This window comes from Corythoichthys intestinalis, chromosome 4 (genome assembly GCF_030265065.1).
Source record: "Corythoichthys intestinalis isolate RoL2023-P3 chromosome 4, ASM3026506v1, whole genome shotgun sequence".
Taxonomy (NCBI): Eukaryota; Metazoa; Chordata; class Actinopteri; order Syngnathiformes; family Syngnathidae; genus Corythoichthys; species Corythoichthys intestinalis.
In genome coordinates this window covers 28,586,242-28,608,074 of record NC_080398.1, presented here as the reverse complement: position 1 = coordinate 28,608,074, position 21,833 = coordinate 28,586,242, and the positions used below count along the sequence as shown (strand labels likewise).

Sequence of the window (21,833 nt, the reverse complement as noted above, 5' to 3'; positions counted from 1 at the left end):
TGTGGACACTGACACCTGTGTTCCAGCAGCTTCTAATTCTTGGCAGATCTGCTTTTTGGTGATTGTCAGTTGAATCTTCACCCTCCTGACCAATTTTCTCTCAGCAGCAGGTGATAGCTTGCGTTTTCTTCCTGATCGTGGCAGTGACAAAACAGTGCCATGCACTTTATACTTACAAACAATTGTTTGCACTGTTGCTCTTGGGACCTGCAGCTGCTTTGAAATGGCTCCAAGTGACTTTCCTGACTTGTTCAAGTCAATGATTGTTCAAGTCAATAATCACTCACAAGAAATTGCTAATTCGTGTTGCTGTATGTATATTTTTGACCCAGCAGATTTGATCACTTTTTCTGTTAACCCATAATAATGTCATAAAAGAACCAAACTTCATGAATGTTTTTTGTGACAAAGAAGTATCTGTTCCAATCACTCTATCGGAGAAAAATCAGAGTTGTAGAGATAATTGGAAAGTCAAGAGAGTCATGACATTATGTTCTTCACAAGTGTATGTAAACTTTTGACCACAACTGGTGAGATAGATAGATAGATAGATAGATAGATAGATAGATAGATAGATAGATAGATAGATAGATAGATAGATAGATAGATAGATAGATAGATAGATAGATAGATAGATAGATAGATAGATAGATAGATAGATAGATAGATAGATAGATAGATAGATAGATAGATAGATAGATAGATAGATAGATAGATAGATAGATACGTATATGTGTTATATAGCGGAAACCACTCAGGTGACTTGAAGTCCTGCTCTGAGACCCCCATTTTGGCCAACTTTCAAAATTGTGCTATATGCATGTGTGATACATCATTTCTGGGGGAAGAAAATTTTTGAACAGGAGGGCATTTAAAAAAAAAAAAAATTAAACAGCGGAACTCTATCTGGAGTTAAGAGCATGAAAGAGCAGAATTAAAGACGCCATGACTTTAACGAGATCTTATCGTGTACTTACCTTTTTTTGATCCAAAAACTCCACATGTATCACCGAGTGTCAAGACAAAGCTGTGAATGGCCACAGCTGTGTCTTGACACTCGGTGATACATTAGTTAGACTTTTCCTAACTAACCATCGACGTACATCGTCTTTGTAGCGTCATCGTCTTCCTGTAGCGCACCGAACAGCATTTTAAAGGATCTAAAGATGTATGCGTCGATTTTTCCCACCAGAAATGGGTGGTTTGCTCCCCGGAGTCAACGGGATAAAAGAGTAAAAGGGATAAAAGGTACAAGTTGTATTGACATGTGTTAAGGTTGGTTTGAAAGCAAATTCACATTGTGCCAGCTAGCTTGGAGTAGTTACGTAGCGATCATTTAGGTTAGTTATCCTGTAAATATTTTTTATTTAGATGTGTGGAATTATTGTTTGGTTTAAATCAGACAATGAAACAATGAGCTTTGCTGTCAAAGCCTAAAATACTCTAAATCCTGTGTCCAAATTCAAAGCTGTTTAACCTTATGGCATCACAGAGAATGTCAGATACTGAGAAGATTTCAGTGTTTATGAGTTAAGAGTATGGACAGGAAACAAAAATATACTTATTAGCTCAAGGCATCACTGCATGTATTTCAATTTTAACCCAACACGGACCCAAAAATGGATCCTTCCAATTAATTTTAAAAAATGGTAAAATGTAGAGTACTTAGATACAGTAGCGCATTTATCTACATGGTTATCATACCCAAAGCGCTTTACATTAGCACTGATTTACCCTTTCACGCACACATTCATACACCAATGGTGCTGCTGCCAACACACTGGGGACAAATGAGGGTTCAGTGCCTTGTCCAAGGATGTGTTGAGGTGTCAAATGTTTAAAATAACTGTTTGGTTCCACTTTTAACTCGCTGGCTTCCATTGTCGACGATAGAGGGCTTGTCTTTTTGAATCACTTTCCTTGTTAAAATGGATCGGACATCTGTAGCCATCAATGGCAGCCAATGAGCTATATTCGGTGTTTATTGAATGTATGAAACCAAGCCTGAATGGGAAAATGTACGCCATATATATAACACCAGCCACTAGCTAAATGTTTGATTCTTATGTTTCTGGAAATCTACTGTCTGGAAAGTAGAGAACAGCTTTATTTGTGGTGAACTTCGGCATCTGTGTGCTATTGTTGTTGTTATGTTGCCCTCGATGAGTGGCCGCGAGGGGATAAAAGCAGTCAGAGGAGAATTTGTGCTGATGTTCTGGTGTATTTATTTCCTTACATACTGGATGAACAAATCTGTGAATGCAGCATTGGCATGTAGAAACATAAAACTGACAGTGAGGATCGGAAAGGTCGCAGGGGTTTACGTTCACGTAAAGTTCAATATCCTCTAAGTGCCAGAAGCGGTAGAGAGATGCTTGCTGCATTTTTGACGGCCGTCTCTCTCTGTGCACTTGGGCTGTCGGAAAACTTCCCGGTGTGATAATTTTGCACAGTAGTATCTAAGACAATCTGAAGAGACTGCTGGTCGACTTCCATTTTAACAGAATTTAATTTGGAAATTGATTTAGTCCATTGCTAAGTCAAATTGACTCCATAAACATTTTAGAGAAACGTTTTAATCTTCCTAACAGTCAAATAAGTGTGAAAATCACCACTGTACTATCAGTTTGCTCAAACAATCTTTAATCTGTTATTATACCACCTTTTGGGGTTAGTTAGTTTTTTTTTGTTTTTTTTTTAAGGTTTCACTTATTCGACATCTTCTGTAGGAATTTGAAGAAATAAATTGCTGGTGCGAGAGTCTGAAACATGAGTAGCATTACCTTCAGCGAAATAATTAAATGGCTGTCCTCAGGTGCTGACAAATCGTTTACGGTCCAAATGTTGTCGTGTTCATCCTGTTGGTAGCATAAGAATGATTACAGTCATCAGTAAGCCTTGCAATGTGGCGGACGGGTATGCAAGAGTTGTATTCTCGTGCAAAATGCACCTTTTCTTTAATCGATAAGAAACAAATTGCGCTGCTGTAGTCATAAATATGTACTCCGACATTTCTTTTTTCAAGGTTCATTTTGAAAGAAATGAAAGGAAGCTGCTCTGATCAATAGATGCTGATTGTTCTCATTTGTTGCCTGCATTCTTAGTTCCTTGCATTCCAAATGAAATGTAAGATTACAGTAAATTGTACTGGTGGCAGCGTGCCTTTTTCTATAGAATGTGTGTGTGTTTGGGTGACTGTGTGACATATTGCGCCTGTTCTACATAGCTTATATTCATTTCCAAAGCCTTGTCATGTTTTTTGTTGTTCTACATTGGTCAGAGAAATAACCATTCATTTTATCAACAACCCTCACGCCATCGTGTACATCATCACAAGCGTTCTGACACAAGGAACCGAAGACTGTACAGTAGAGTATGTGAGCACGAGCTCAAATAAACACATTTGCGGTTCTCAGCTCCCTACTGGTCTTAACAGCCCACCAGAGTCCAGTCACTGCATGCGGTCACCTGCTGACTCCTGCTCTATTCCTGAAATCCCTTTCAATTAGATGCTCCTGCGCTGGCCTTGGACTCAAACCAAGGGTACCATACCCGCCCACCCAAACACACACGTTGCCTTGACACAGACACCCATATGAGTGTGCACACAAATGAGAGCGCAATCTGTATGCATACTCCCTCCTTGCCTGAGTCTTGCTGCACACAAACACACAAAAAGAGGATAAGACCCCTGTATCTGCCTACTATGCACATCCACACTGTTGGCGCTCCCTGAATATTTAATGTTGGCTTTACAATGACTGCGCCATTACCTAAAGCCCAGGAGCGTCCGGGCTCGGCTGCTGAAGGTTGTCAGGCGTCAGAGAGGCTCCGTTAAGCTGAGGGAAAAGCGCACAGATGCTCTGTGATTTTTGCTCAACGTTAATGACCGTTTACGGTTGCCTCTTATAGCAGACATAAGGTCTAGTGTTTCTCATCAATAAACCTGGAATCTTTTACTGTTATAAAAATCCTGGGAAGAAGCTGATGCATAGATTTCATATCCTACTGAGATGAAACGGGAAACGGAAACGCAAAAAATTCGTAGGGGGCCTATTTTCAAACCTTCAAATTCAAATATTTTCAAAACCAAAGCTGCTACTGATCTACAACAAAAACAGGCACCTACCTTAGCCATATATGAGTCTCCATGAGCAGCGGCATCAAAAAATTCAAAGTCGTTGCCTTATAAAATCCCGATTATTTTTTTATATAAGTATAACAAAATTTAAAATGGCTATAAAAGTCTCAGATTTTAAACTAGATGCACAAAAATGACCAAATGCAGAGATAATCACCTATATTGTCAGTATCAATAGCAATATTTAACATATAAGTATAGTTTTCAACAGGTATAAATCATTCAATTTAAAATCAGAAACTTAATACTTGAGGAAAACATGCGGATTCAATTATAAATAATATGCAAATAGATTATTAATACATTTTATATACAATCACAACCTATTATAGAAAAGAATAGCCCTTTATAATCATTATACACTATATAGTGTTAGCGAATGAGGCTAGCGGCCGCCTGACATAAACAAAGCTTTTCTGACGAAAATTCTTGTGCTTAAATCCCCGAATTCTTCATAGATATGGACGTAAAACAGTCTCGATTCTTTGTTAAAAGCAAAGAAACCGTGTGGTTACCGTTTATTTTACGTTAATATGTCCAATATGATGCTAGTCTTTTAGCCAATGTGGCGCCGCCTTATCACAACAAAGAGCTTTTTATGATGAAAATTCTTGTGAATAAATGCTTAAATCCCTGAATTTTTTATAGATATGAACATAAAACAGTCTCGATTCTTGGTTAAAAGCAAAAAAACGGGTAGTTAGCATTTATTTTACGTAAATATGTCCAATGTGATGCTAGTCTTTAGCCAATGTGGCGCTGCCTTATGACAGCAAAGATTTTTTTACGATGAAAATTCTTTTGAACAAATGCTTAAATCCCTGAATTCTTTATAGATAAGGACGTCAAATAGTCTCGATTCTAATCGAGAGTATTTTACAGCAAAAAAACGGGCAGCTAACATTTATTTTAGGTAAATATTGCGAAGTAGGACGCCAATGCTGTTGTAGCGGCTAATTAATTTTTTTTTTTTCACAATGTTTCAAACTGCATGCATGGTACGAAAAATAATAATAATGTATCCTTGAATCCTCGAACAAATCACTCCTGAGACAATCCTTCCTGTTTGTATGCAGGACAGCTTTCGTACTTTTCTCCCTAAATCTGGCGTTAGCTCACTGTATGCGTGTGTTTGAGAATAACTCCTCTTGATGTTAGGTGTTGGCACGCCCCCTACCCAAAGGTGTGGCGCAGTGTCAGCACCCTGTGTCCCGTCAATATATTATGAAGTCTATGATCAAAACTACACATATACTGTAAGCTGCCCCTGACTTGAAGTCACCTGTCCACACTTTAATAAGGGTTCTTTACTCAGAAAAACCTCATTAAATTGATAAAAAAAATAACCAAATAAACAAAATCAAAATCTCATCAGCATCATTCTTGTTTATATGCTTATATTAGGGCAGACAAACCTGTCACAGTTTCACAGCTGTGTTCACAGCCAGTCGGAAACCACAAAAGCGCTTAACATTAAAATCATGGTGGCTGCAATTACAAAAAAAATAAATGATAATATTTACAGTACCTTACCTCTCCATTCGTAGTTTACAGCTGACTTAAAACACCTATAGTAACCCGGGACTACTAGCTATTAACACCGTGGATCTCCATTCTTTTTAAAATTTGTCAAAGCACCCATGGCTATCCTCCACGTTGCCTTCCCCGTCAATAAAATCCCCAGTCTTTGACAATCCAATGAAGCAGCTAGCTTTGTCAGTGCGAGAAACCGAGAGCCATGTTGTAGCAAACTGTAAACATCTATTCTTTTAAAATTAATTTTAAATCGTTCTTCGGTCGTGCCATCAAGAGTCTTCTCTTGATAAAAGGCTGGCATGCACCGGTGAATAACCCACCTTCTCACAAACATAGCCTTGTCATTGCTATCCCAGCAAAAAAGTTAACACAGTAAACACAGAGTGATGTTGGATAATAGAACACTCACACTTTTAGGTAAAGACTATGAACTAAAGGTGTAACGGTATGTGTATTTCTATTGAACCGTTTCGGTACGTGGTGCTCGGTTCGGAACGAAGGCGTACCGAACGAGTTTCTGATGAAATGGAACCCCTACTTTTCGAGGCTGCGAGTCGATCGGGTTACAGTTTCTTTGTGTAGATTATATTTACTCCGTCTTCTCTACTATATTGAGGACCAACACGGTAGGACAGTATAACCCAGAAACGTCAACGACGCGACAACGTGGCTGCCGCCAGTGAAACGCGGGCGTTAAAGTCATCAGCCAATGCACACCAGTCACAGTGCAGCCGCGTGTTAGACGCGTCCCAGAAGCTGCTCAACACGACGCACGCGAAAGAACGGCAGAGTTTATTATTTGACGCGAGACGCGACCCTCCTGCGTCAATACTACTACCGGTAGCTAGGATCGGGCAGACCAGAAGTCACTCGTGTAAAAATACGGTGGATCCGGTCGATTTTCAAACTAATATGCAATCGTAACCCACTTTTTGAGTCCATCAGATCTCTTGAGTGGTAGATTGGGGCATAGTTGACTTGTCTTTGTTGATTTACTGCTGTCTTCTCTGCTATAATAATAATCAACACGGCCCCGTGTTCAATACAAAACCCTCCTACCACAACAAAACAAGTAGGAAATAATATTCACATAGGAACTAAAGTTATAAACATTAAATATACAATATAAATTAATACTACATCACATTTGTAAAATATAAACACATAATAAAATAAATAATAGCCCATTTAAATAAAATACATTGAAATGAGCTAAAACACCTGTAATTAAATGATAAGAATAATATACAGATCCTGCTTACACAATTAAATTTATTAATTTCTGTGTGGCGCTTTAACTTGAGAAAATCCACTAAAAAAGCTTTTGAAAACTGTTCATAAGAAGAAAAAAAAAGATTCATTGAGGCATTTCATTTATAAAATACATGTTAAAATCTTTGTCATTGGGATTGCTTTTCTATTTAGCACAGGGATTCTTTTTTCTTCTTTCTTTCAGAAAGAAAGCTGACCAATACGCGGGGTCTGAAAGGCAAATTGTTGTTGGATTATCTTGAAATACCCGCTACTTTTTGAGCAGAATTCTAGCTTTGTATAGGCTAATGTTCATATTGCTGAAAGCACAAAGGTGTGTAATAAACAACTAGCACATTTATATTTTGCATTTTGTTTTCTTACTGTACCGAAAATGAACCAAACCGTGACCTAAAAACCGAGGTACGTACCGAACCGAGATTTTTGTGTACCGTTACACCCCTACTATGAACCTAAAGCAGCAATGTTATCATGTTGTGAGGCCGTCAAGCAAAATTAATGAAAAATCCGCTAACTGCAACAAGGCAGCATAAAGCTCGTTAGCCGTTAAAAATCCATAAATAAGCCACTTTGTAATTAAAGCAACAAAATTCAAAGGGAGAGGGAATAAAGTAGCACTCGTACACAGTCAATGGCTTTTACTTTTCATATTTACTCTATAATATAATAGTTGAGAATGCATACAGTATACTGTTTATCTGTGCTGACTGTGCTCTGATTTAATGCCTGTTGCACAGCTGTGGTGGAAGCACCAAGCTGTCAGTGTGGCAGCCTTCTCTTCCTCTCGCCGTCAATGTTTGACTTACAATCTGCGCAAAGCTGCCAAGCTTTTCTCAACCCGCTTAAGCAGCCACTGTAAACGCAGTCCTCACTATGTTCATGTATTCTTGTGTATGTGTCCCTCAACCTACAGTTAGTAAGCACAGCCTATGTTTTTTGTGCATGTCGCCTTAGTCACGCTTGTCACAATGCTTTAAGGTGACTTTTATCATCAGGTGAACAAGCACAAGTTTCAAGTGATGCTGCGAGACTGCTGCTTTCCAGAGATTTAAAATTCCACACACAAGTGCAGACGACAATACAAAGGCAAACAAGAATGCAGGTTTCAAAGACACACATTTTCAAAGCAATATAGAGCAAACTAAACAACGCGGTCTCAAAGCATCAATGAATCTTAAAGCTAGGTCTGTGGTGAATATGCATTTAGAGCAGACCAGCACCCGCGGGCATAAAAATGCGTCCATCAAACCGAGGCAAATTGACAAGGATGAAGATTTCTCCCCGCCGCTGAGCCACCTCAGCCACATTCACACACTCATTTCTACGCACAGTGGTCGAGCAGAACTGAACGCATTTACACCGGCTGTAAAAGAGCAGATTCTTGAGCTGATTACATCTGGCAATCAGCCCTATCCAACACTCAAATACAGTCTGGGTTAAGGCGAAAGTTATTCAAGAGCCATTTAGCATTGCTCGTGCATCACACGATAGGCTGTTGAAAAAAAAAAAAAAGGAAGATTTTGACTCTTCCAGCAGAACTGAACACTTTACATTACTCAGTTATTCCCACTGGAAGCAAATTAGAGCCAGAGTGTAACTGAACTTGCTTAACTCAACTCAATAGAGTGTGCTGTCAAGAGGACAACCAATTGAGCAAAATCAGTTTTTGCTAGTTCTCCACTTGATTGCATTTATGCATTTAACACAATGAATATGGGGGGGGGGGGGGGGTGTATTTGACACAACTTCTTTGAGTTTAATGCAGTTCCATTGCCACTTGTGAATAAAATCACAGTTCAGCTTCACAAACATCGGTGAAAACTAGGGCTGTCAAACCATTAAAATTTTTAATCGAGTTAATTACAGCTTAAAAATTAATTAATCGTAATTAATCGCAATTAATCGCAATTCAAACCATCTATAAAATATGCCATATTTTTCTGTAAATTATATATATATTCTGTAAAATAATTTGTTGCAATGGAAAGATAAGACACAAGATGGATATATATATTTAACATACGGTACATAAGGACTGTAGTGGGCATTTCACTCTACTGTCATTTAAATCTGTCTATGCTGTCCTCACTCCGACGCGTCTACTTTTTCCAAAGCTAGACAGCTACTGAACGACGCCTTAATAATCAGACTTCTTCCTTTTTCATCTGATTTATTAATAAAATGACCTCAAACAATTGTCCTCTTTAGACCGTAGTGAAACTACAAAAAAAAAGTACACAAGCATTGCATTAGCAACAACGTTAGCTTAGCACGCTATACAGGTTTACTAAACATAAACAAAAAGCGTCTCATACAAAAAATATAACATTTCGCTTACTAACATAATATGTACATTCTTTACAACAACCATACTTACGGACAAATCTTGTCCAAGGATCATATAAGCACAACATTACAACGTAGGCGTCAGCCCGAGACGTCGTGCAGCCATATTGAACTGGCAAGAAAGCAATAAACCATGTCCCAAAGCGACCACAAGAGTTCGCTGTTAGACAGCACAAAAAACCTTGCTGTAAAACTTACCAAAAGGCAGAATACTGTCTGAGTGGGACTTGTGCGTTAATTGCGTCAAATATTTTAACGTGATTAATTTTAAAAATTCATTACCGCGCGTTAACGCGATAATTTTGACAGCCCTAGTTAAAACAGTACTTCTCAAATAGTGGGTCGGGCCCTCCCAGGAAGGCGCAGAGCGATGCTGGGGGTGGCACATGTGACCTTGGGGAACATACATTTTTGTTATACTACAATAAAATGTAATGGCACGTCCACTCAGTGGGTGGCAGTGCCACTCTCATTTTTAGCGTGTGCGCAGTATTTTTGAACAAAACAAGAGCACACAGCAAAGAGCTCTGGAGATATGAAAAGCTTAGACAAGGAAATATGACAAAGCATATGTAGCATTTAGCTTTTGGCTTTGACTTTTAGTACAGTGGGAGACGAAGAAAGAGCAGACTTTTAGTTTTGCAGCGGACAGCAGGAATTATTTTTTTCAGCGAGTGCGAAATATTGCCAACAATTCTCCTGCTTTGTAAGTGTTACATCGGTAAACCAGCGAGCACTGTCAGCATCATATAAGGTGGCATACCAAGCTGCTCAGTGCAAAATAACCCCAGACCATAGCAAAGGAGTTAATACTGCATGCATCAAAAATAAATACTGTCCCTCTCTCCAATGACACTGTCCTTTTGTTATGTTAATTTTTGTTTTTTCGGTCCAATTGTTTGACATATTGTCCTAATGAGTTAATGTTGCTAATCAATTTCAATTTATTATTATTTATTGATTTTATTACATTTTATTTTATGTCAGAAAATGTATCGAGGATTCGTGTGTTTTTACAGAAGGGATGTTTTTTTTTTTACACTTTATTGTAAGTTGATCTATATTACATTTTACTTTAATATTAAAAAGAACAATGTTATGTAGAGTTGTACTTATAATAATATGAATTTTATATACAAATGATACTACAGTATATTTACAGTGGTGGCAGAGAATTGAGGGGGCGCGGAACATTTACGTCTTCCTGGGGGGGGGCATAACAGAAAATAATTGAGAAGCACTGGGTTAAAAAAACGTATCTAAAACAACAGGCCTCCGGTCCATGACAATTAGTACTGTATATGGACTCACTCGACAGTAAAAACTATCGTTGGCCATTAATATATATCAACGTATAGCCGGATATACCGTATGAAATTGACAAGTTTATGTTTTTCAGGGCATGATAAATTATGTGTCATCAATTTTAATTTGCAGTGCCTTTTCTGTCTTCCTATATGCAAACTAACTACTAAACTAAAATACTGCTACTAAACTACTGCATAGTTTATCATCGATCTGGTCCAAGTGAATACAAGGGAAATATTGCCTTAACAGATAGTTTGTTATTTAAAGTTCCTGTGACATGAAAAAGCATGTTTATTGCATAATACACGCGGTATTTTATGCTACTGAATGAAATGGCCTTCTTGGATGTGTGTGGAAGCGATCACTATATTTATTTAGTTTTTTTTAATCCCGCGCCATGAAAATGAGTGACTTCCGGCACCAGTCTCGAGTTGAGAAAGAGGGCGCTGTGACGTGTACGGAGGAAGGAGTCCTCTTCACTATACAGCCGTACTGTTGTATAAGAAGGACTAAGGATTCAGCTGATGGTGGGGATTAATAAATGTATTTTTCGCATCACGCCAGCCAAACGTCCATCCATCCATCCATTATCTTCCGCTTATTCCGGGGTCGGGTCACGGGGGCAGCAGCTTCAGCAGGGAAGCCCAAACTTCCCTCTCCCCAGCCACTTCAGCCAGCTCCTCCGGCGGGATTCCAAGACGTTCTCAGGCCAGCCGAGCGACATAGTCTCTCCAGCGTGTCCTGGGTCGACCCCGGGGCCTCCCGCCGGTGGGACAGGCCCGGAACACCTCTCCAGGGAGGCGTCCAGGAGGCATCCGAACCAGATGCCCGAGCCACCTCAACTGGCTCCTCTCAACGCGGAGGAGTAGCGGCTCGACACCAAGCCCCTCCCGGATGACCGAGCTTCTCACCCGATCTCTAAGGGAGAGCCCGGACACCCTGCGGAGGAAACTCATTTCGGCCGCTTGTATCCGGGATCTTGTTCTTTCGGTCACGACCCACAGCTCGTGACCATAGGTGAGGGTAGGAACGTAGATTGACCGGTAAATCGAGAGCTTCGCCTTTTGGCTCAGCTCCTTCTTCACCACAACGGACCGGTGCAGAGTCCGCATCACTGCAGACGCTGCACCGATCCGCCTGTCAATCTCCCGCTCCCTCCTACCCTCACTCGTGAACAAGACCCCAAGATACTTAAACTCCTCCACTTGGGGCAGGATCTCATCCCCGACCCGGAGAGGGCATGCCACCCTTTTCCGGCTGAGGACCATGGTCTCGGATTTGGAGGTGCTGATCTTCATCCCAACCGCTTCACACTCGGCTGCAAACCGCCCCAGTGAGAGTTGGAGGTCACGGCTTGATGAAGCCAACAGCACCACATCATCTGCAAAAAGCAGAGATGAGATGCTAAGGCCACCAAACCGGCCCCCCTCAACGCTTCGGCTGCGCCTAGAAATTCTGTCCATAAAAATTATGAACAAAATCGGTGACAAAGGGCAGCCTTGGCGGAGTCCAACCCTCACTGGGAACGAATTCGACTTACTGCCGGCAATGCGGACCAGACTCTGACACCGGTCGTACAGGGACCGAACAGCCCTTACCAAAGGGCTCGGTACCCCGTACTCCCGGAGCACCCTCCACAGGACTCCCCTAGGCACACGGTCGAACGCCTTCTCCAAATCCACAAAACACATGTAGACTGGTTGAGCGAACTCCCATGCACCCTCGAGGACCCTGCCGAGCGTGTAGAGCTGGTCCACTGTTCCACGGCCGGGACGAAAACCACACTGCTCCTCCTGAATCCGAGATTCGACTTCCCGACGGACCCTCCTCTCCAGCACCCCTGAATAGACTTTACCGGGGAGGCTGAGGAGTGTGATCCCTCTATAATTGGAACACACCCTCCGGTCCCCCTTTTTAAAAAGGGGGACCACCACCCCGGTCTGCCAATCCAGAGGCACTGTCCCCGATGTCCACGCGATGTTATAGAGGCGTGTCAGCCATGACAGCCCTACAACATCCAGAGCCTTTAGGAACTCTGGGCGGATCTCATCTACCCCCGGGGCCTTGCCACCGAGGAGCTTACCAACCACCTCAGTGACTTCAACCCCAGAGATTGAAGAGCCCACCTCAGAGTCCCCAGACTCTGCTTCCTCAAAGGAAGGCGTGTCGGTGGAATTGAGGAGGGCTTCGAAGTATTCTCCCCACCGACTCACGACGTCCCGAGTCGAGGTCAGCAGTACACCATCTTCACTATACACAGTGTTAATGGTGCACTGCTTTCCTCTCCTCAGACGCCGGATGGTGGACCAGAATTTCCTCGAAGCCGTCCGGAAGTCGTTTTCCATGGCCTCACCGAACTCCTCCCATGTCCGAGTTTTTGCCTCGGCGACCGCCGAAGCCGCAGTCCGCTTGGTCAGCCGGTACCTGTCAGCTGCCTCCGGAGTCCCACAGGCCAAAAAGGCCCGATAGGCCTCCTTCTTCAGCTTGACGGCATCCCTTACCCCAGGTGTCCACCAGCGGGTTCGGGGATTGCCGCCACGACAGGCACCAACCACCTTACGGCCACAGCTCCGATCGGCCGCCTCAACAATGGAGGTGCGGAACATGGTCCACTCGGACTCAATGTCCCCCACCTCCCCCGGGACAAGGGAGAAGTTCTGCCGGAGGTGGGTGTTGAAGCCCTTTCTGACAGGGGATTCTGTCAGACGTTCCCAGCAGACCCTCACAATACGTTTGGGCCTGCCAGGTCTGACCAGCATCTTCCCCCACCATCGGAGCCAACACACCACCAGGTGGTGATCAGTTGACAGCTCCGCCCCTCTCTTCACCCGAGTGTCCAAAACATGCGGCCGCAAGTCCGATGACACGATCACAAAGTCGATCATCGAACTGCGGCCTAGGGTGTCCTGGTGCCAAGTGCACATATGGACACCCTTATGTTTGAACATGGTGTTCGTTATGGACAATCCGTGACGAGCACAGAAGTCCAATAACAGAACACCGCTCGGGTTCTGATCGGGGGGGCCGTTCCTCCCAATCACGCCCCTCCAGGTCTCACTGTCATTGCCCACGTGAGCGTTGAAGTCCCCCAGCAGAACGAGGGAGTCCCCAGAGGGGGCACTCTCCAGCACACCCTCCAAGGACTCCAAAAAGGGTGGGTACTCTGAACTGCTGTTTGGTGCATAAGCACAAACAACAGTCAGGACCCGTCCCCCCACCCGAAGGCGGAGGGAGGTTACCCTCTCGTCTACTGGGGTAAACCCCAGCGTACAGGCACCAAGCCGGGGGGCAATAAGTACGCCCACACCTGCTCGGCGCCTCTCACCGTGGGCAACTCCAGAGTGGAAGAGGGTCCAACCCCTCTCGAGAGGACTGGTATCGGAACCCAAACTGTGTGTGGAGGAGAGTCCAACTATATCTAGTTGGAACTTCTCTGCCTCACACACCAGCTCGGGCTCCTTCCCCGCCAGAGAGGTGACATTCCATGTCCCAAGAGTTAGCTTCTGTAGCCTGGGGTCGGACCGCCAAGGCCCCCGCCTTTGGCTGCCGCCCAAATTGCTACGCACCCGACCCCTTTGGCCCTTCCCACAGGTGGTGAGCCCATGGGAAGGCGGACCCACGTTGCCTTTTCGGGCTGTGCCCGGCCGGACCCCATGGGAAAAGGCCCGGCCACCAGACGCTCGCCTTCGAGCCCCACCCCCAGGCCTGGCTCCAGAGGAGGGCCCCGGTAACCCGCGTCCGGGCAAGGGAAACTTGGATCCTGTAATTTTCTCCATCATAAGGGGTCTTGTGAGCCATTCTTTGTCTGGCCCCTCACCTCGGACCTGTTTGCCATGGGTGACCCTGCCAGGGGCTTAAAACCCCCAGACAACATAGCTCCTAGGATCATTGGGACACGCAAACCCCTCCACCACGATAAGGTGATTGGGGAAAATTACTTGGATAAAAAGAATATCCTGTAAAAATGTTGGAGTATAGAGACTGAAACAATGACATTTTGTGTCTCTCTTTGTCGCGTTTTCCTCGTTGTGAATAATTCCCCGTCAATGGGCTGCATACTAAATCAGATGAAATCGTGACTCCGCCGACGTCATCCACCTGTTGGGGACGCTAGAGCCCTATAATGGTAGGCGTGGCTAACCGGCAGATTAAAACACTAATTTCGGGTCATCTGCGCTTCGCTAAATTGTTGTAATGTATATAGTCGAATCGTCTCAAGATATGATTCTAATTCACATAATAATCATAATAATGAGCTAATCTTTGCAAATGACATGTTTTTGAACAAATATTTAGGGTGGTTTCATAAAAAAATGTTAATGTGCAGTAAGTTTAAATTACACATTTTTACTTTCTTAAATTGAAGTAAAGATTCTTAATGTACAAAACGTATTATGATACAATGACTTACAATAAAAACTTGGTCTCAATTTTGATTAAAACTGGTCTACATTATTTTGATGTTGGTCAATATGTTGGAACATGAAGCTATTAAAAACAGGCTGGTCTAGCAATGAATAATCGCTTTCAGCCCTCCCAATATAAATTAATTGCACGTCTATCGCAATCAAATTACTGGTGACAACTTTCAGTTATAACAACCAAGTGAACAAAATTCTTGAAGCCTCATTTCTAATTTGATGTGCATGATGTAACCCTCATTTGAACGTGCCATTGTGACCAAGAACAGAGAGGCACATGAGTCAGAGCACAGCACGGCGGGTGCTCACTAATGGCTCATATAGGCTGAACGCATGTTGTTGCCTGTAGGTCCTTTGCCAAGACTGTGATTGAAGTGTTAGATTTTAATTGCAACTGATACATTTCTAATGAAGCATAGGCTTAAGGGTTACATGCCTTTCCAATTTTCACATTTGCTCTGTTGATGCTGGAATATGTTGCTGATATGATGCTGGGATTGGTTAGGAAAAAAAAAAAAAAAAAAAAGACATAGAGTGGGGCAAATAATATTTAGTCAACCACCAATTGTGCAAGTTCTCCTATTTGAAAAGATTAGACAGGCCTGTATTTGTCAACATGGATAAACCTCAACCATGAGAGACAGAATGTGAAAAAAAAAATCACAATGTTTGATTTTTAAAGAATTTATTTCCAAATTAGAGTGGAAAATAAGTATTTGGTCACCTACAAACAAGCAAGATTTCTGGCTGTCAATGAGGTCTAACTTCTTGTAACGAGGCTCCACTCGTTACCTGTATTAATTGCACCTGTTTTAACTCATTATCGGTATAAAAGACACCTGCCCACAAGCTCAGTCAGTCACACTCCAAACTCCACTATGACCAAGACCTGCACCAGGCTGGGAAGACTGAATCTGCAATAGGTAAAACGCTTGGTGTAAAGAAATCAACTGTGGGAGCAATTATTAGAAAATGCAAGACATACAAGACCACTGATAATCTCCCTCGATCTGGGGCTCCATGCAATCCAAACTCCACTATGGCCAAGACCAAAGAGTTGTCGAAGGACACCAGAGACAAAATTGTAGACCTGCACTAGGCTGGGAAGACTGAATCTGCAATAGGTAAAATGCTTGGTGTAAAGAACTCAACTGTGGGAGCAAGTATTAGAAAATGGTAGACATACAAGACCACTTATATCTGATCTCCCTCGATCTGTTGCTCCATGCAAGATCTCACCCCGTGGCGTCAAAATGATAACAAGAACAGTGAGCAAAAATCCCAGAACCACATGGGGAGACCAAGTGAATGATATACAGAGAGTTGGGACCACAGTAACAAAGGCTACTATCAGTAACACAATGCGCCGCCAAGGACTCAAATCCTACCAGACGTGTCCCTCTGCCTGCTGAAGAAAGTACATGTCCAGGCCTGTCTGCGGTTCGCTAGAGAGGATTTGGATGATCCAGAAGAGGACTGGGAGAATGTGTTATGGTCAGATGAAACCAAAATAGAACTTTTTGGAAGAAACAAAGGTTCCAGTGTTTGGAGGAGAAAGAATACTGAATTGCATCCGAAGAACACAATACCCACTGTGAAGTATGGGAGTGGAAACATCATGCTTTGGGGCCGTTTTTCTGCAAAGGGACCAGGACGACTGATCTGTGTAAAGGAAAGAATGAATGGGGCCATGTATCGAGAGATTTTGAGTGAAAATCTCCTTCCATCAGCAAGACGTGGCTGGGTCTTTCAGCATGACAATGATCCCAAACACACAGCCAGGGTAACGAAGGAGTGGCTTCGTAAGAAGGATTTCAAGGTTCTGGAGTGGCCTAGCCAGCCTCCAGATCTCAACCCCATAGAAAATCTGTGGAGGGAGTTGAAAGTCCTTGTTGCCCAACGACAGCCCCAAAACATCACTGCTCTAGAGGAGATCTGCATGGAGGAATGGGCCAAAATACCGGCAACAGTGTTTATAAAGCTTGTGAAGAGTTACAGAAAACGCTTGGCCTCCGTTATTGCCAACAAAGGGTACATAACAAAGTATTGAGATGAACTTTTGGTATTGACTAAATACTTATTTTCCACCATGATTTGCAAATAAATTCTTTAAAAATCAAACAATGTGATTTTTCTGTTTTATTTTTCCACATTCTGTCTGTCATGGTTGAGATTTACCCATGTTGACAACTACAGGCCTTATGGGAGAACTTGCACAATTAGTGGTTGACTAAATACTTATTAGCCCCACTGTAAATGAAGGTTGTTTACTGATGTTTGCCTGTCAGACATTTTTTGTGCTTCACATATATAAGCATTGCATTTTACTCTGAGCCATTACCTCAAAGTCATTATGCGGCTCAATGTATAAAATGAATGACGAGTGCAACAAATCGGCATTACGAGTCTGGTGCCATCAATCAGTGTAGCCTTCGCATGTGCATGAATTTGCCAGGTAATTGCCCCCGTCCAGCATAACAATTATAATTTAGAGCACTGTGTTTGCACGTAAGGCGAATGGCCCCAATACCTGTAACAATATAATGGAAACTACCAGCACAACCATGCCTGCAGTAAATAGTACCTTTATGGAGATAATAACGTTCATTTTTTATTGAGACTGTCAGAGAGATGGTCATTAATCTCAGTGGTCATTTTGTGGCCATGTAGCTGCTCTGTACAAGTTCATTTTAGCAGCATAAGGAGGATGAAATGAACCAATCTCATTCAATGATTGGTGTGCAGCCTTTGAATGGGACATTTTGAGTTGGAGTCTAGTGCTATTGTTGTCCTTTTTACTCCAAAAAGACTTGGTAAAACATTTCGTAAACGCAAATGACACATTTTCAGTTGAAGTCGCAGCAGCGCTTCGATAGAGCCGTCCTTAATTGCTTAATTCTACAGTGCATTGTAGTATTACTTATAATCACATATTACAGGGTGCCAATAAAAGGTGTTAATTAAGATTCATATTAAAGTGGTGTGCACTACAATATCATCCTCATGATATTTCAAATTTAAATGTCAACTGTGTGTGTAAACCCGTCGTCTTTTTCAAGCAATATAAAATATGATGCAAATTCTTGCAACTGTGCCTCTGTTTCATTGTGCTCATCTGTCTTCCCAGGTAGGCTGGTGGGAGAATGGCGTACTGAGGCTGCGACACCCAGCCTGGTCCCGCTACGGGCCTTTCCTCAAACCTCCAGACGATGCTCAGCACTTGCGTGTTGTCACACTGGAGGAACGACCGTTTGTCATTGTGGAGCTGGCAGACCCTGCGTCTGGAACTTGCATCCGAGACTCAGTGCCCTGCAGACGGCCCCTCAACAACAGGTTTGATGCCTTTTGATGGGGATCCAAAAATTATGTCATCTTTGAGCAGCAATGAGCAATTCGGCAGTGAAACACACAAAATTGAGATTTGCTCAGATTCACTGCCTTTTGTTACTGAGACTCTTAAGCTAGGTTCATACTGCAGGTCTTAATGCACAATTCTGATGTTTTGTCATATGTTTTTTGGTGTGCCCGTTCAGACTGCCTTTGTCCATTCAGCCTGTTCAAGTATAACGCATGCGCACTAATTTGCAGTCCGACACGTGCTGAGCATACTGACCCGCATGCGCAGAAGCATCAAAACAAATACCGTATTTTTCGGACTACAAGTCGCACCCGAGTATAAGTCGCACCAGCCATAAAATGCCCAATGAAGAGAACATAAATAGGTCGCACCGGAGTATAACTCGCATTTTGGGGGACATTTACTTGATGAAATCCAACACATAGAACAGATCCGTCATCTTGAAGGGCAATTTAATATAATAAAAATTAGCAACAACGTTAGCTTAGCACGCTATACAGGTTCACTAAACATAAACAAAAAGCGTCTCATACAAAAAATATAACATTTCGCTTACTAACATAATATGTACATTCTTTACAACAACCACACTTACGGGCACATCTTGTCCAAGGATCATATAAGCACAACATTACAACGTAGGCGTCAGCCCGAGACGTCGTGCAGCTATATTGAAATGGCAAGAAGACAATAAACCATGTCACAAAGCGACCACAAGAGTTCGCTGTTAGACAGCACAAAAAGCCTTGCTGTAAAACTTACCAAAAGGCAGAATACTGTCTGAGCGGGACATGTGCGTTAATTGCGTCAACTATTTTAACGTGATTAATTTAAAAAATTAATTACCGCGCGTTAACGCGATACTTTTGACAGCCCTAATAAAAATACAATAGAGAACAACATGCTGAATAAGTGTACAGTGCATGGACAACGAAATGCGAATATACTGTCCTCACCAGGACGCTACGGCTCGTTGCCTGGCACCGCCAGACTATTCTCCCTGTATTTTTCAAACACTGCGAGAAATAGTCTGGGACCCAGCCCATTAACGGCCTCTTGAACAAGTACAAAATTAACCGTCCAATCAGATTCGTTTATTTGAGTGACGTGTTCTTAATGAGTAACGTCACTCTTGCGCGCCGAAAGTCGTCTCTACAACAACACAGATGGCGAACGGGAGAGCTGAGAATATGTTCCAATCTGCGGTAAAACCAGTTTTAAATTACCAAAAACACATCGACAGAAGTCAATGACAACAGTCAATATGGCTCATGCTAGCCATTTTGAATAAACGTCTCCATTCTCCGCTCATGCTAATTACTTGTCGCTTTAACAACGTCACGTCTGCCCGTGGCTGATTGGTCCACTCCGCTGTCTGTTTGCTGTGGCTTGCTCCGCCCTCAGAATTTGATCCACCGGACAGTCGCCAGACTCAATCGCTGGAACAGCGGTGAGTCTGGTATACCAGGCAAACGGCTCGGTCCTGGCTATACAGCGAGCTAAACTCCCAAATGACGATACTTGATGTCCTTATAATTTGCGGGATCAATTTCGTCCTCGATACCAAACAGGTTTGCATCAACGTAAATAAATGATAATTAGGTGCTGTTAAAGCAATGACACAAATGGATAGCATGCGTTCGCTATCATTAGCACATCGTTCAAACAACCACACAACTGGCTTTAAGTGTCTGATCGCGGGTGGAAAACACACAACAACAGAAAAGACAAGCATAAACCTGGAACGTAGGTTCGCAGCTGTGTTTCTCTCTGGCTAACTCGCCCACTCACTCAAGCTGCGTAGCTATCCGTCTTCTGGCGTGTGAGCGGTCTTCTTCACGTTAACAAGTGCGAGTGCGCCCTCACGCGCCACAAACTAAAAGCATGCATTTCAATATAAAAAAGTCAATAATACAATTGAACACACATTGCCAAAGGTAGAACACGAATGTGGCCATAGCTATTAAGAGTTATTCAGATAACTGTAGCATAAAGAACATGCTAACAAGTTTACCAAACCATCAGCGTCACTCCAAAACACCAAAATAACGTGAAATTATATCATAATGTGTTAATAATTTCACACATAAGTCGCTCCTGAGTATAAGTCGCACCACCAGCCAAACTATGAAAAAAACTGCGACATATAGTCCGAAAAATATGGTAACTACGCGCTATGCGTGCATGACGCACATACGAGCCCTATGTGTGTGCGTCAGTTTGCCCTCACTCGGCCGTGTAAGCAATACTGAAATATTGCTCATTTGGTACACAGTTAGAAACAGAGCATTATCAGGCTTATCCTTTTCTTCATTGTATTTTTTATGACTGTGGCAAGGCCGCATTCTCCGTAATAAAAGCCGGGTTCAAGCTAGGCGCTAATGCTAACGAACAGCTACATCATTACAGTCTTGCGTGCCTCTCTCGCTCTTTGCTGACGTAATTGCTGCATGAATTCCTTTTTAGGAAACTATACAGTTAAAAAAAAAAAAAAAAAAAACATGTCCTGAAAGTCATTCCACCATCGTTATATAATATATATATATATATATACATATATTATTAGCCTCATTGTAATTTACCAATTAGTGTTTTTAGCACAGGTCTCAAACTTGCGGCTCGGGAACCAGTTTTGGCCCGCTAGACAATATTTTCCAGCCCAAAAAGGAGGTAGAATATTCTATAGTTGAGTACAAGGGCATGCCGACCCTGATGAGTATTACTGCGCAGAAAATATTATGCTCAAAAAATGCAATATTAGATGTCGTTACCCAACCAAACAATATGTAAATTAACTGCAAGATGACAGCAGGTTGAGAATCTTTTATGTTCTGGAGAACCGTTCATGTTCATAATTGTTATTCTTAAAAATTGAGAAGTCGGGACTGCTTAAATTTTCTTAATATTCATAAGCTGTTTTTGGAGAATACTTGACTTAGCCCATAGCCTATCTGAGTGGACCCCAGATAAATTAAACTAGACATCTGCGTTAAAGACTACAAGGTTGACCAAAAATCCAGGGTTAACAAAGTATGGTAAAAGCCTTGCGTTGAAAACTTTTACCATCCATAATTAATACTTGTATGTAGTGCTGCAACGATTAATCGATTAACTCAAGTATTCGATTAGAAAAAAGTATTTGAATTAAATTTTGTTGCTTCGAGTATGCGTTTAATTAAAGTCGCATTGTAATGGTTAATTTTGAAAGTGTTTGCATGTAGTTTTTTAGGGTGGCTACACCATCCAACTGTTCCCTGTTAAGACCAATGTAAGCTAAGTTTTTGTTTGAGCTGGTGTTTTTTTAATGCATTCATAATTTAGTTTATAGGTATATTTAGCCTTTTTTTGCGGGAATTTGTGTAAAAAAAAAAAATAAAAATAAACTTTAGAATTTTATAGCATTTAAGCTAGCAGACTTTTTCTATGTTAGTTAGGCAATTGTTATATTGTT

General features: G+C 42.2%; 1 protein-coding gene and 1 long non-coding RNA gene across 3 annotated transcripts in view; one reads left to right on the top strand and one right to left on the bottom strand.

The window, feature by feature from the left end:
• LOC130914458 (uncharacterized) overlaps positions 1 to 2,859 on the bottom strand; it is a 63,330-nt gene extending 60,471 nt beyond the window's left edge. The window contains exon 1 of the long non-coding RNA XR_009062927.1: positions 2,784 to 2,859. This is a non-coding gene — a long non-coding RNA (uncharacterized LOC130914458). The remainder of the gene's footprint in view (positions 1 to 2,783) is intronic.
• LOC130914457 (glutamate receptor ionotropic, NMDA 2D) overlaps positions 1 to 21,833 on the top strand; it is a 176,455-nt gene that overhangs the window by 97,001 nt on the left and 57,621 nt on the right. For both annotated transcript variants that reach the window (XM_057833666.1, XM_057833668.1), the window contains one exon: positions 18,152 to 18,357. In XM_057833666.1, coding sequence (XP_057689649.1) covers positions 18,152 to 18,357 — 206 coding nt within the window. The remainder of the gene's footprint in view (positions 1 to 18,151; positions 18,358 to 21,833) is intronic.